Source organism: Aotus nancymaae, unplaced genomic scaffold (genome assembly GCF_030222135.1).
Source record: "Aotus nancymaae isolate 86718 unplaced genomic scaffold, 86718_ANA_hifiasm-v0.15.2.pri h1tg000025l, whole genome shotgun sequence".
NCBI lineage: Eukaryota > Metazoa > Chordata > Mammalia > Primates > Aotidae > Aotus > Aotus nancymaae.
In genome coordinates this window covers 30,127,957-30,140,993 of record NW_026988438.1, presented here as the reverse complement: position 1 = coordinate 30,140,993, position 13,037 = coordinate 30,127,957, and the positions used below count along the sequence as shown (strand labels likewise).

The 13,037-nt window shown below is 36.4% G+C and overlaps 1 protein-coding gene across 2 annotated transcripts in view; it reads left to right on the top strand.

Moving 5' to 3' along the window:
- Nucleotides 1-13,037, top strand: part of ZNRF2 (zinc and ring finger 2) — an 89,566-nt gene that overhangs the window by 34,425 nt on the left and 42,104 nt on the right. For both annotated transcript variants that reach the window (XM_064380499.1, XM_021675005.2), the window contains exon 2: nucleotides 11,500-11,595. In XM_064380499.1, coding sequence (XP_064236569.1) covers nucleotides 11,500-11,595 — 96 coding nt within the window. The remainder of the gene's footprint in view (nucleotides 1-11,499; nucleotides 11,596-13,037) is intronic.

Below are 13,037 nucleotides of genomic sequence, written 5' to 3'. Positions count from 1 at the left end.
AGGTGGAGGTTGCAGTGAGCCCAGATCATGCCATTGCACTCCAGCCTGGGTGACAAGAGTGAAACTTCGTTTCAAAAAAAAAAGGAGTTGTCCTAAACAGGTAGATAGTAGAAAGTGATGATTTTCCCTGGTGGCTTGAATATATCTATGGTCCTGACATGAACTAAACTTTTGAAGAATGTCTGTTATACAAATTGTTGTATACTGATGTTTTATAGGTTCATCAAGGATTGCGAGGATTTATTAGAGAGTTAGACATTTAGGTGTTTAGTCTGGTGAAGTGCTTGTTGAACAACGTTAAAACATTTCCTACTACCTTGTTTCAGACTGTATTCTGCTATATTGTGTTATTGGAACATTTGCTGTCCTGCATTTTAATTTTATTTCAGATATTTTTGTCCCTTATTAAGTCACTGTCATTTTTAAGTGTATAGCTTTTACTTAGGGGTCTCCTCTTTGGCTGCTTGAGCAGCTTTTCCTTTATAGCAGAAAGTTTACATATTAGAAAACTGTGATAGTTTAGAGAGAAGCTAGGTCATCTGCAGTGATCCTGCCTGTGGTTATAGAAGTTAGTTAGCTTGCATTTTCTTGGAAATTTTTCGTAACAAATAATTCTGTATTTGCCAGACTCGGAAGAGATCCTACCAGTAAATGAGATAAGTTAATCTCAAGTCAAGTTACCTAATTGAGATCAGATGGAGTGGAGCTTCAGTTTAGACTCCAGACCTTTTGCTGTGTGTATATATTATATACTATAAAGTTCTTTGCTTATGGAAGTTGATTTATTTGTGTCTTTTTTTTTTTTTTTGCTGGAATGTTTAAAACAATTTTACATTTAAACTGAATTTAAAAAAAGATGCAGTGCATTCCTGCAAGCAGTGCTTATAATTGTGGTTATAATCACCAGTAATTAGAATTTCCTAATCTGCCTTTAATTGTGCCATTCTTGCCTCTAGAACTGAGGCCAACTGTATAAATTCATTAACGTATCCATTTAGATATTTATTAAGTGTTGACTATAGGTCTAGCTGGGTGCTTGGACAGAGTGATCAAATGTAATATACAAAATAATATGCAACTTCTGCCCCACAGGTATCAAATTTGGGAGATAAGATCTACACAGAAGAAGTGTTGTACATGACATGTCAAATGTCTATTATCAGTAAAAAGAATTCAGTAAGACAGAGAAGGACATTTTGCTTTTGAGTTCTCTGAAAAGATTTAATTGAGATGGTGAGACTTGATCTGGGCCTTTGAAGGGAAGGGAGTAAATTTTTAGTAAAGTTGGAGAAAAACAAGGCATATTGGCTTAAGAGCAAAGACATAGAGATGTAATGGGTATGTTCTATTGGAGGAAAAGAATTAAATGGAGACACCAAATTTTTATTAGGCCAGTAGTGGGAAACAGTGGGAGAGCAGCCTTGTGCAGGGAATGGTGACATGGGGGTGCTTGCATGAATTCAATAATGCAAAAGAGGACCAATAACCAGGATGCTGTGGCAGAAAGCTCAAAGCCTGGGAATCAGAAGAATTGAGTTCTGGCACTTTTGATTTCTTTCTATTTAGACCTATATTCTCTTTAAGTGAGCAGTTTAAACTGAGAGAGCATAGATTCCTTATGCTTAATATTCTTTGGTTCCATTATCAAAGACAGGGAATGACAGCTTCCTTTTTGTATTACCTGAAGAGCTTTGTATAGCCTGGTGTAGCAGATGGAGGTTACTTGCTATAAAAATCTCCTGAACACATTCCTCTGTCACTGATTCATTCCATTGTTTGTCATATTCAGTGTATTTTTACCTAGGGCAGTGTTAAGCCTATTGATTCTTTCCTTCTGGAAATAATTTAAATTATTTAGATTACCTAATTGAGGTCAGATGGAGTGGATCTTTGTTTTAGGGACGATATAAAGGATTGGTTTTGATTTTGGGGGAACTCAGAGTACTGGCTTTGAGTAGAGAACATTTATAGCCAGTGAGGTTGATGACGTAGGAGAGAGGCAGAATATTTGAATTATTATAAAGGTTAAAATAAGAATCCAAACATCTGGCATCTATTCTGTCTCTAATGTAATCCCTGGTTTCCTTTCTCTTTGGATATAGTGATTGAGAGGATAGCTTCTTCAGTGTGAATTTTTGTGGTGTCTTTATTTTGTTTATGATTATTGGGAACTCTTAAACTAAGCAAGTTGCATTTAGATGATTTGTTTGCAGTCGTAGAATGATGATTTGATATGTAATCTCATAATAGGGCCTTCGTCTTCTGTCATGCCTAACAGATCTGACTTGATGGTTGGAGTAATTTTTCTACCACCAAAAATCTCACTTGTACTGTTCCTGTCAATTGATATATTCACCAGTCTCAGGCTTAGGATCAGTCCCTTTTTGATTGTGGTTGGTTTCTAGGAGGAAACAATGTGCAAATACTGAGTTAAAAGAAGGGTTGGGCCACTGGAGATATAAAAAAAAATCTTTTTGCCTTAGTCATCAACAGTGGAAAAGCACTTTAGGTTAAAGTAACTTTGATACAGCAGTATGTGTCATTGAGTAGTTACAGAAAGTTTTTCTTTATAGGAGTCTGGATTTTATTATTAAAGAATGTCATGTTAGAGGCCAGGTATGTTAGTTCATGCCTATAATCCTAGCACTTTGGGAGGCTGAGGCGGGCGGATCACCTGAGGTTAGGAGTTCAAGACCAGCCTGGCCAGTGTGGTAAAACCCCATCTCTACTAAAAACACAAAAAGTAGCTGGGCGTGGTGGTGCACGCCTGTAATCCCAGTTACTTGGGAGGCTGAGGCAGGAGAATCACTTGAACCCAGGGGGCAAAGGTTGCAGTGAGCCGAGATTGCACCACTTCACAGCCTGGGTGAAAGAGTGAAACTCTGTCTCAAAAACAAAAGACAGAAAGTCATTTTAGAACTGTACTTTTTATTTTTAGAGACAAGAGTCTCGCCCTGTTGCCAGGACTGAAGTGCAGTGGTGGGATCATCGTTCACTGAAGTGTCAAATTCCTGGGCAAGAATGGTACTGTTTTAAGAATTTACAAAGAATTAGAGTTCTCTGAAAAGTGAAGAGGGGAAAATTCGGTAAATGAAAGCCACTATTTACTGAATACCTACAGTGTTGCAGGCTTTATATATACATTATAATCTTTAATTCTCAACATATTTCTGATGTGTAAGTAGTACTATCAGTGTTTACAGGGAAGAAGTCAGACCTGGAAGGCTGAATTGTCTTCCCTGGGTCACCTAGTCTATATGTAATAGAAACAGGGTTTTTACCAGGTCTGTTGGGCCTCAGATTTCTATATTTTTACCAGACTATTAAGGATAATAAGGAGATTGACATGTAAATAAACACAGGGCCATGTGCTGCATTGAAGTATTGGAAATATTGTCCAGGTATGGAAGAAATACGAAGGGAGGGAATGATTGAGTCTGCCTTGGGGTGGAATACTTAGAGAAAAATTCCTGGAGAAAGATGGCACCTTAGCAGGATATTAGTGATCATCTAAAAGTTCTTTAGGGTAGAAGAGAGGGATTAATGACACTGGTGATTCATCATCTCTGTATGTTTTTTTCTCTGTTAAAAAAGAGCAGGATGATCTGGTTCATCTCTACTGGTGACTCTCTTCATCACAATCTTCCTTGGCATTTTATACACCAAGATGATCCTGCTGTTCTCATCCCAGCTTTTGTTAGTTTGATCACTTTAATACTTTACATTTGTGATATTTACTAGTTTTATAGAGAGAATTTCTACAGTGGTTTACATGTATTTCTGTTATTAAATAGAATCATGCATCTGTGTACTACCTGCATGTCCATGTGTTTATTTAACCACGGCTTATCCATTCCAGAATCCTTTGTTTTGATTCATCTCTTGGTTGAGTCCTGACTCTGAATATTTAAAGATAATACATTTCTTGAGTCCCATTTTTTTCCTTCTAAGAGTTCTGAAGACCCCTCTGCCATATGTCTCAAATAATATCTCTATATGTTATATATGTAGATCTCTATATATACAGATCTCTGTATATATACATAGATTTCTCTATATATAATTTATAGATACATAAATTTATAAATAAATCTCTTATAGATACATAGATTACTATATATATAGAGGTGAATCAAGGATGAATCAAAGACTTTAGAAATGGACAGGCTGTGATTAAATAAATATGTAAATACATACTAGTAGTACACACATGAATATTACGTATATCTATATATTATACATGGAAAATTCCAAGCCCTACCTCCCTTCTCTTTTTTCCTTGCTTCCACCCTTTACACTCCTCATCCAACCTAGACCGATAGCTTCTAGATTTGCTACACAGTTGTTATTCAAGGACTTCTTTCACCTCTCTCCTATGAAGGATCTATTTGTTCCCTTGCTTTAGTAGAGTTCTTGCTCTAGAAGTTTATTGAGAGAGTACATAGAAGATAAAAGATTTTGATGCCTTATCTGGAAAAAAACGTATTTATCAATCAAGAATTAGGGTAGAAGAGACAGAGTAATGACATTGATGATTCATTATCTCTCTAGTTTTCTTCTCTGTTTAAAAAGAGCAGAATGATTTGGTTCATCTCTACTGTGGACTGTCTTCATCACAGTCTCCCTTGGCCTTTTATATACCAAGTGAAATGTAATAGTTTGGGTGTATGTAGTCCAAGTTAAATAAGTTTTCTTTCAGAATCTTAAAGTTATTACTTCATTGGTTTTCTAGTTTCAAGTGTTGATGTTGAGAAGACCAGCGCCATTCTGATTCTGAAACAGTTGGACCTAGACTCCAAAAATGTTACTGGCGTGGAAGAAAAAAATTTAAAAGTCTGAGAAACTATTCTAGATATTTTACTTTGATTTTTTTTCTTTTTAAAAACCTTTAGACTTTGTTCTTTATCTCTAATCCTGTTACTTCATAGTAATGTACCTCGGTATGGCTGTTTATTTTTATTTGTTTCATTTACATTGTTTCAGTCCATGTACTCATGAACTAAAGTTTGGAAAATGTGTTATAGTATGTCTTTGATAGTTTCTTCCTCTTAATTCTGTTTATAGTTGGTTGGATGTTGGACCGCCTTGATTGATGTTCTAATTTTATTCTCTACTCTTTGACTTTTGGTTCTGCTTCTTGAGAGACTGAAAAAGCTGTATAGAGTCATGGTTAAGAACTTAGGCTCTGGAGCCAGAAGTCCTGTTTGAATTCTGATGTTGCTAATTTCCAGCTATGTGACCTTATACAAGTTATCTATTTTTACAACGTATACAACTTACTTTATTTTTCTGTTTTTCATCTGTGAAATATTAGTATCTAATTCAAGGGATGTGGGGATAATTGAGTAAATTCACCTAAAGTACTTAGATAATTTCCTGGAACATAGTAAAAATCTAATTTTTGTTATCATTTGGCATGATTATTACAGCAAGTTAATATTTCTACTGTCTTTGAATTTTTAATTACTATCAATTTTTTAAATATTAAGGACCTTTCTTTTGGTTCTCTGTTGTTATTGTGTAGCTTTCTTTTATTGTTGTAGTATCATCTTTGAATTATTGGGATAATTGAGAAAAGTTGGAAGAAGCAGCAAACATGCAAGATAGAAACTAGAATAAATAAACAAAAAAGCAGAAAATCTCCAAATAAATAGAAATCATTAGAATGGGGTGGAGGTATGGTTGGCAGTGTTGACACTTTCTTCTGTGTCCTGCATTGACTTTTATCATAGTCCCTTGTTCTATGTATTTGTTTTTTCTTTTTCTTTTCTTTTTTTTTTTTTTGACAGAATTTCGCTCTGTTGCTCAGGCTGGAGTGCAGTGGCATGATCATGGCTTATGGCAGCCTTGATCTCCTAGCTTAAGTAATCCTCCCACCTCAGCCTCCCAAGTAGCTAGGACTACAGGCATGTACTACTATGCCTGGCTAATTTTTTTTCTTCTATTTTTTTTGGTAGAGATGGAGGTCTCACTATGTTGCCCAGACTGGTCTTGAACTCCTGGGCTCCCGTGATCCTCACTCTTCAGCCTCCCAAAGTATTGGGATTACAGATGTGAGCCACTGTGCCTGACCTGGTGTCTGTCTTATGTGTTGGAGGCTTTTTCCAATTTTTCTCATAATTAGGTTCAAATTATATTTAGCAGAAATATACCTAGGATCATGTCCTCAGTGCGTCATATCAGGGAGTACATGATCTTAGATAACAGCTTTCCCTCTTTTTTGGTGACACTAAGTTGAACATTTGTTTAACTCACTGTCAGTTTTTCCATTGTAAGAGTGTCCTTTTCTCTTAGTTAATTAAGTGACCTTGGATTGATACTTTTAGAGTATATAATTATTAATATGTACTTTTGCATTCTTTTTAAATTTAATATGTTGTGATCTTTGTCATTATTCATTTCAGTTATCGAATTGTCCAGATTTGGCAAGGAGGAGCCCTTTCAGACTGGCTTCTGTGCCTTTTAATTTTTATTTATTTTTATTTTTTAGTTGTATAAATGTATGGGGTACAAATGTAATTTTGTTACATGGATATATTGAGTCATGGTGAAGTCAGGGTTCTTAGTGTATTCATTATTCGAATAATGTACATTGAACCAATTAAGTAATTTCTTATCCACCCCTGCTAGGCCCCCCTTCCAAATCTCCATTGTCCTGTCATTCCACACACTATCTGTACACATTATTTAGCTCCCACTTATAAGTGAAAATATGGTATTTGTCTCTCTGAGTTGTTTCATTTAAGGTAATGACCTCCAGTTCTGTCCATGGTGCTGCAAAAGACGTGATTTCATTTTTTTTAATGGCTGAATAGTATTCCATTGTGTATATATATACATACTTTCTTTATCTGATCATCTGTTGATTGACACTTAGGTTGGTTTATTTTTGCTACTGTTAGTAGTGCTGTGATAGAGATATGAGTACAGGTGTCTTTTTGTGCCATTTTATATGTCCATATCAGTTTTTGAGTACCTCCTAGGTCTGGCACAAGATAGCCCAGGCTCACCTTGTACTTTCACTGCCCCAGAGCTAGAAGCAGCCGTTTCTCCAAGCAGCTCCAATTATTTTTGTGAGGGAATGATACTTAGAAACCTAAGGTCTGCTGTGTCTGCTACTGGAGTGTCATTGCTTCTAAGCCCTTTTTGGACATTGGTTCGATATGTAGTTAGCTTTTTTTCTATTTTACATAGGGATTTTCTGCTAATCCTTGTTGGTTTGTTTTTATTTTTGAACATGTAAATCATGAACATTATTTCAAAAGTCAAAAACTTTATTGAAAGGTACACTCATGAGTACTGTCTTCCCCATGTCTTTCATCACATTCTCGCTATCTGTAGGTAGCATGGTGTAAACCCTAGGTTAAAGTGTATGCTTCTTGCTTTTCTTTTTTGCAGATATGCATATACATGCATTCTTATTTATCTTCTTTGCACAATAGCTAGCATTGCATGTTTGCATTGCATTTTTTTAACTTAATATAGCCTGGTTATCACTCCATATCAGTTCATAGAGACCTTCCTCATTCGTTTCTTTTTTTGTTTACAGCTATGTAGTACTCATCGTGTGGATGCACCATGGTGTATTCACCACATCTCTTATTATATGTAATAACTTAAATTGTCTCCAGTATTGTACTGTTTCAAATAGTGCCACAGTAAATTATTGCCATATGTTTTTTGTATTGTAGGGGACACACCTTCAGAGTACATTCCTAGGTCTGCGTCAGGAGATAAGTACATATGTAGTTTGGTTAGATATTGCCACATACCCAGAAATGTAGAGATTGTACAATTTTGCCATCCTACCAGCAGTGTATGGAAGTGTTGATTTGCCCACAGCCTCACCAACAAAGTGTGTTGTCAGGCTTTTTAATTTTTGCTGACCTGGGATGAGAAATCATACCTCAGTGTAGAGATAAAGTAGAGCCTAAAGAGAGAACACAGTTTGTTCAAGAATCACCCAGATTTCTAGTTAAGAACAGCGAATAAAACGTGTTTCTCTCCTTCCCCCAAACCCACTAAAATGAGACTAAATGAACATAAAGAACTTGAAAGGAAAATGCTTCTTTTATTCAAATACCACAGTTTTAAAATTTGTTTAAGAAGCCTTTGTGTGTCTTTTCTTAGTAAGACGTCTGTTTAGAACTTTTGTCCATTTTGTCTAACAGTATTTGGGTTTATTTTCCTCATTTTTAAGAGTGCTTTATATAGATGTTTAACTTAGGATTTTTTACTTTATAATGATGTGGAGGTGATATATATTCTATAGAAACTATACTTTGAATTTTAATCTTTTTCAGGGCTAGCAATATGCATTATGATACTCTGGTAGTGCTGGGCCAAATATCTCATGTAATTTATTGAATACTGTATTGAAAGTGTTCTGAGCACATTTGAGGTAGGCTAGACTAACCTATGATGTTTGGTAGTTTAGGTGTATGCATTTTCAACTTATGATACTTTCAATTTACCATCCTAAGTCAAGGAGCATTTGTATATTAAGGATATTGTCCTTTTGTTTTTGATATAATTGCAAATATTTTAAATTTATTTGTCTTTTGAATTTGCTTCTTACGTGTTTAACCATGACACCTTTATTTTTCTTTTATTGCATAATACCTAAGAGATGCCCTAAAAACACTGACTGTAAGCTTTATGTGCAAAGATAGGGCTTATTAATAGGCAAGGGTATTGATGTATCATTCTGTGGGACCTTTTGATTTAAGAGAAGAATCTACCAATTTCTTAATGAATAGAGATGGAAGCTGTGGAGTGGGGCCTTTTTTACTTCGTAGGTCTTTGTTTATTCTTCTGTTTTCTTCCCTGCCCATTGCTGTGCCTGGTATTCTCAGTTCTGAATATTCTTTGATGTTTTTTGTTTTTCCACAGTAAATCTCCATCCTCATGCTGTAGTGGGGGTATGGTATTTGCTTGGATCTGTTTTTTATTCAGGCTTTCAGTCAGTCTAGATTTTAGCCTCATGAATCACTATTGTCTTGGGAAGTCATGAAGCTCCAGATGCCTGAGTCCTTTGGGGATTATTTAATGGAATTGGCTTACTTATGCAGACACTCAGGATCTGTGTTTGCTCGGTGCCATTGATGCTTTCATTTATTTATTTTTTTCTCATTTGCTGCCGATTTCTCTCAAGTTCTTCTTTAACTCATTTAAAAATTTTATTTTCATTTCAGTAGGTTTTGGAGGGCAGAAGAGAGAAACGTGTTTCATTCACTGTATGTAACTAGAAATCCAGGTGGTTCTTTGTACTTACTATTTTTCTCCTTAGGCTCTACTTTGTAGGCGGTTGGATGGCTCTCAAATGAGGCTTTTTAGGTTCACAATATTGCTCTTTTGATTTAAGTTTTTTTGCCTGTACTCAGATGATTCTGATGATTCAAATCAGTTTCCTCTTGCCCTCTTTAATGCTAAGTTTAACTTCTGGGAAGCAAATTTTTCAAGTTTCAAGGCAAGAATTCGTTAGTTCATGCTTAAAATCTGGTTGCAGTTTTAGGATCTCTTTGTTTTCTCCCCATAGTTGATCAGTTTCACTGTGTTCTATGTAGCCTGTGTTTGGCCATTACAGCTTTTTTGTAGTTTCATTTTTAGGGGTGTCTAATCTTATGGCTTCCATGGGCCACACATAAAATACACTAACAATAGCTGCTCAGCTTAAAAAAAAAATCACACGCAAAAAAATCTCATAATGTTTTACGGAAGTTTACGAATTTGTGTTGGGCCATGTTCAGGCCATGGGTTGACCAAGCTTGTTTTAATCGAATCTTCTTTCCTGTTTTTTTCCTTTCTCTTTTTGGTGGTTTTCAAGAAGTTGAAGTAAACATACCTTTTTTCCTTTCTTTTAAAATGCATTTAATACAGTTTGAAAAACAGTGTCCAAAATCATATATTTCATTTAGGAAATTGAATACCTGGAGGAGTAGCTGTGCCAAAACCTTTTTCCCAATCCTTATAACGTTCAGCATGAGGTTTAATTCTGCTTTCACTCATTTGGTTGCAGTGAGTTTCATGTCACAGTGAAGGGAGGACAGTTCCTGTGAGAACACATGTGCTAGAACTAGAGAGTTGCCAAAACATCTCTTTCACCACCTGTCTTATTAGTTGTATCTCCCAGTGCTTCTGCTCCTGTCTATACTTGAGCTCTGTCTTCTTCATGTGGCCTTCTTTCCTGTGCTTGCCTAGTTTCTGTTCTCTTCCTAAGTTCAGCTTACACCTGAGCCATCATGGACACTCCTGTCTCTCTTTTACTTACTTTTGACCTTTCTGCTTAAGCTCTTTACTGCTGGCCAATATAGTCTCTCAATCTCCCAGTGCTTCTGCTCCTGTCTATACTTGAGCTCTGTCTTCTTCATGTGGCCTTCTTTCCTGTGCTTGCCTAGTTTCTGTTCTCTTCCTAAGTTCAGCTTACACCTGAGCCATCATGGACACTCCTGTCTCTCTTTTACTTACTTTTGACCTTTCTGCTTAAGCTCTTTACTGCTGGCCAATATAGTCTCTCACTGTTTCTTAATCATATTTCCAAGAAAAAAAAAAAAAAAATTGGCCCAGGCCATCTTTTTGTTCCACTTCTGATTTGTGCCTAGCCAAACTATAAATTGGCTGTCTGGGTTCAGGTATGTTTGGACAGCTTAGGGCTGTCATGGGAGGGAACAGTAGGATCATGGTGTATCTGAGGACTGCCTAAGCAACAAGAAGGCAGGGGTGGGGCAGTTCACCTTGGTACGTGAAGGGGCAGAATAGAGCTGAATACATCAAAGAGTTTGTTTTTCAGTATGTTAGTTTATTTTTAATGGAGTACTTCAGGCAAATACTTAGTAGTGCAGATTGAATCTTGTAGGAAACTAGCTAATTTTTAAGTGTCAAAATTGACTGCAAAAACCTGCACCCTGATCTGATGGTACTTTCTGTTTTCATTATGACTTTAGTACCCTGGTGTGGCAGAAAGACCATTAAAGCGGAAGTCAGGAGTCTTAGATCTTAGGCCTGTTTTTGTGGTTTTGAAAGGCTTCACGTTTCTGCATCAGATAAATTTTTAAGATTATTGAGGTAGAATAGTGTCTAAGGTACTATTTAGCTATAAAACTTGTGACTCACAGTGTACTATACCGCATTGGGAAAGGTAATTTCTACAAGAGTCGTCAGATTACAAAGCTTATAATTACATGAAATCATGAGTATAGGTTAATGTAAAAAGTTAAAAACAAGAGAATAATTGGACGAGTACATTAGAGAGAGATACAGGAGTTTGTAATGGACTGCATCCCCCTCATTGTTTTGTTTGATGAGGAGACTGTCTTTGTAAACTGAACAAAGTCAGATGTTATAATCACAAACTTTTCCCGACTTGAGTTGCACATAAACAGTGTAATGCAGTAAGTGTAATATTGAAGTTTCAGATGCTTTTTGATCTTACATGCTTTTTAAAAGCCATAGTTGGATATTCAGAATAGTTAAGTAACTTGAGTTTCTTTTACTTTTTAGGATTTAAGTGCCCCGTATGCTCAAAATTTGTACCCTCAGATGAAATGGATTTGCATCTTGTAATGTGTTTAACAAAGCCAAGAATAACCTATAACGGTAAGTCCAATGCTTTAAAATAATATTTTAAGTTAAAATTACCTTACATTTTATGAATTTCATGTTTCAAGTATAATTTAGAAGGAGGGAAGGATGCTGTTTATTTTTACCAGCACACTAATGCAGTGGTTCTCAAACTCAGTGATCTCAAGATTTCTTAACCCTTCAAAAGATTATTGAGGACCTCAGTTTTTCTTTACGTGGGTTATATCTGCCAATATTTGTCATCCTAGAAATTAAAAGAATTTAATTTTTTTAATTTATTTCATTAAACATAAATATAATTATATTGACAACTTTTAAATGAAAAGCAAATTTTCTGGCCGGGCGCGGTGGCTCACGCCTGTAATCCCAGCACTTTGGGAGGCTGAGGCGGGTGGATCACGAAGTCATGAGATTGAGACCATCCTGGTCAACATGGTGAAACCCCGTCTCTACTAAAAGTACAAAAAATTAGCTGGGCACAGTGGTGCGTGCCTGTAATCCCAGCTACTCAGGAGGCTGAGGCAGGAGAATTGCCTGAACCCAGGAAGCAGAGGTTGCAGTGAGCCGAGATCGCGCCATTGCGCTCCAGCCTGAGTAACAAGAGCAAAACTCCGTCTCAAAAAAAGAAAAAGAAAAGCAAATTTTCCAAGACAAAAAATATTTAGTGACAAGAGTGGCATTTTCTGTATTTTTACAAACTCTTTAATATCTGGCTTGAGGACGAGGAATTCTCACATGTGCTTCTTCGTTCAGTTTATTGTGATATGACATATCTTGTGTCCTCTGGAAAACTCTACTGCTATACTGGAGAGAATGGGAATGAAAAAGGCACATACGGCTGGGCACGGTGGCTCATGCCTGTAATCTCGGCACTTTGGGAGGCCGAGGTGGGTAGATCACTTGAGGTCCAGAATTTGAGACCAGCCTGGCCAACATGGCGAAACCCCATCTCTACTAAAAAGAAACAGAAGATTAGCCAGCTGTTGTGGTGCATGCCTGTAATCCCAGCTACTCAGGAGGCTGACACAGGAGAATCACTTGAACCTAGTAGGTGGAGGTTGCAGTGAGCCAAGATCACACTACTGCACTCGGAGACAGAGTGAGATGCCGTCTCCAAAAAAAAAAAAAAAAAAAAAAAAAAAAAAAGAAAAGAAAAAAAGGCAGATACTGTCTTAGTGTTACCATGAAAATAGTTTTTACTTTGTTAATCTAAAAGGATTTCAAAGGCTCTTCTACTTCTCCTACCCTAGAAGATTCTTTGGACCACACTTTGAGAACTGCTGCATTAAAATAAAATCTTTTGGGTTAAGCGTAAGTAAAAAGTAATGTTTGTAATGGCCATTTTCAAAAGTAAGCAAGCATGGTTGAAACTGCAGCTTGTTTCTTTTTATCTAAGAGTATAGAGTAAATGAAGGGAACATATTTAGGAGTAGGGAAGATAAAAGTTTATTCAATAA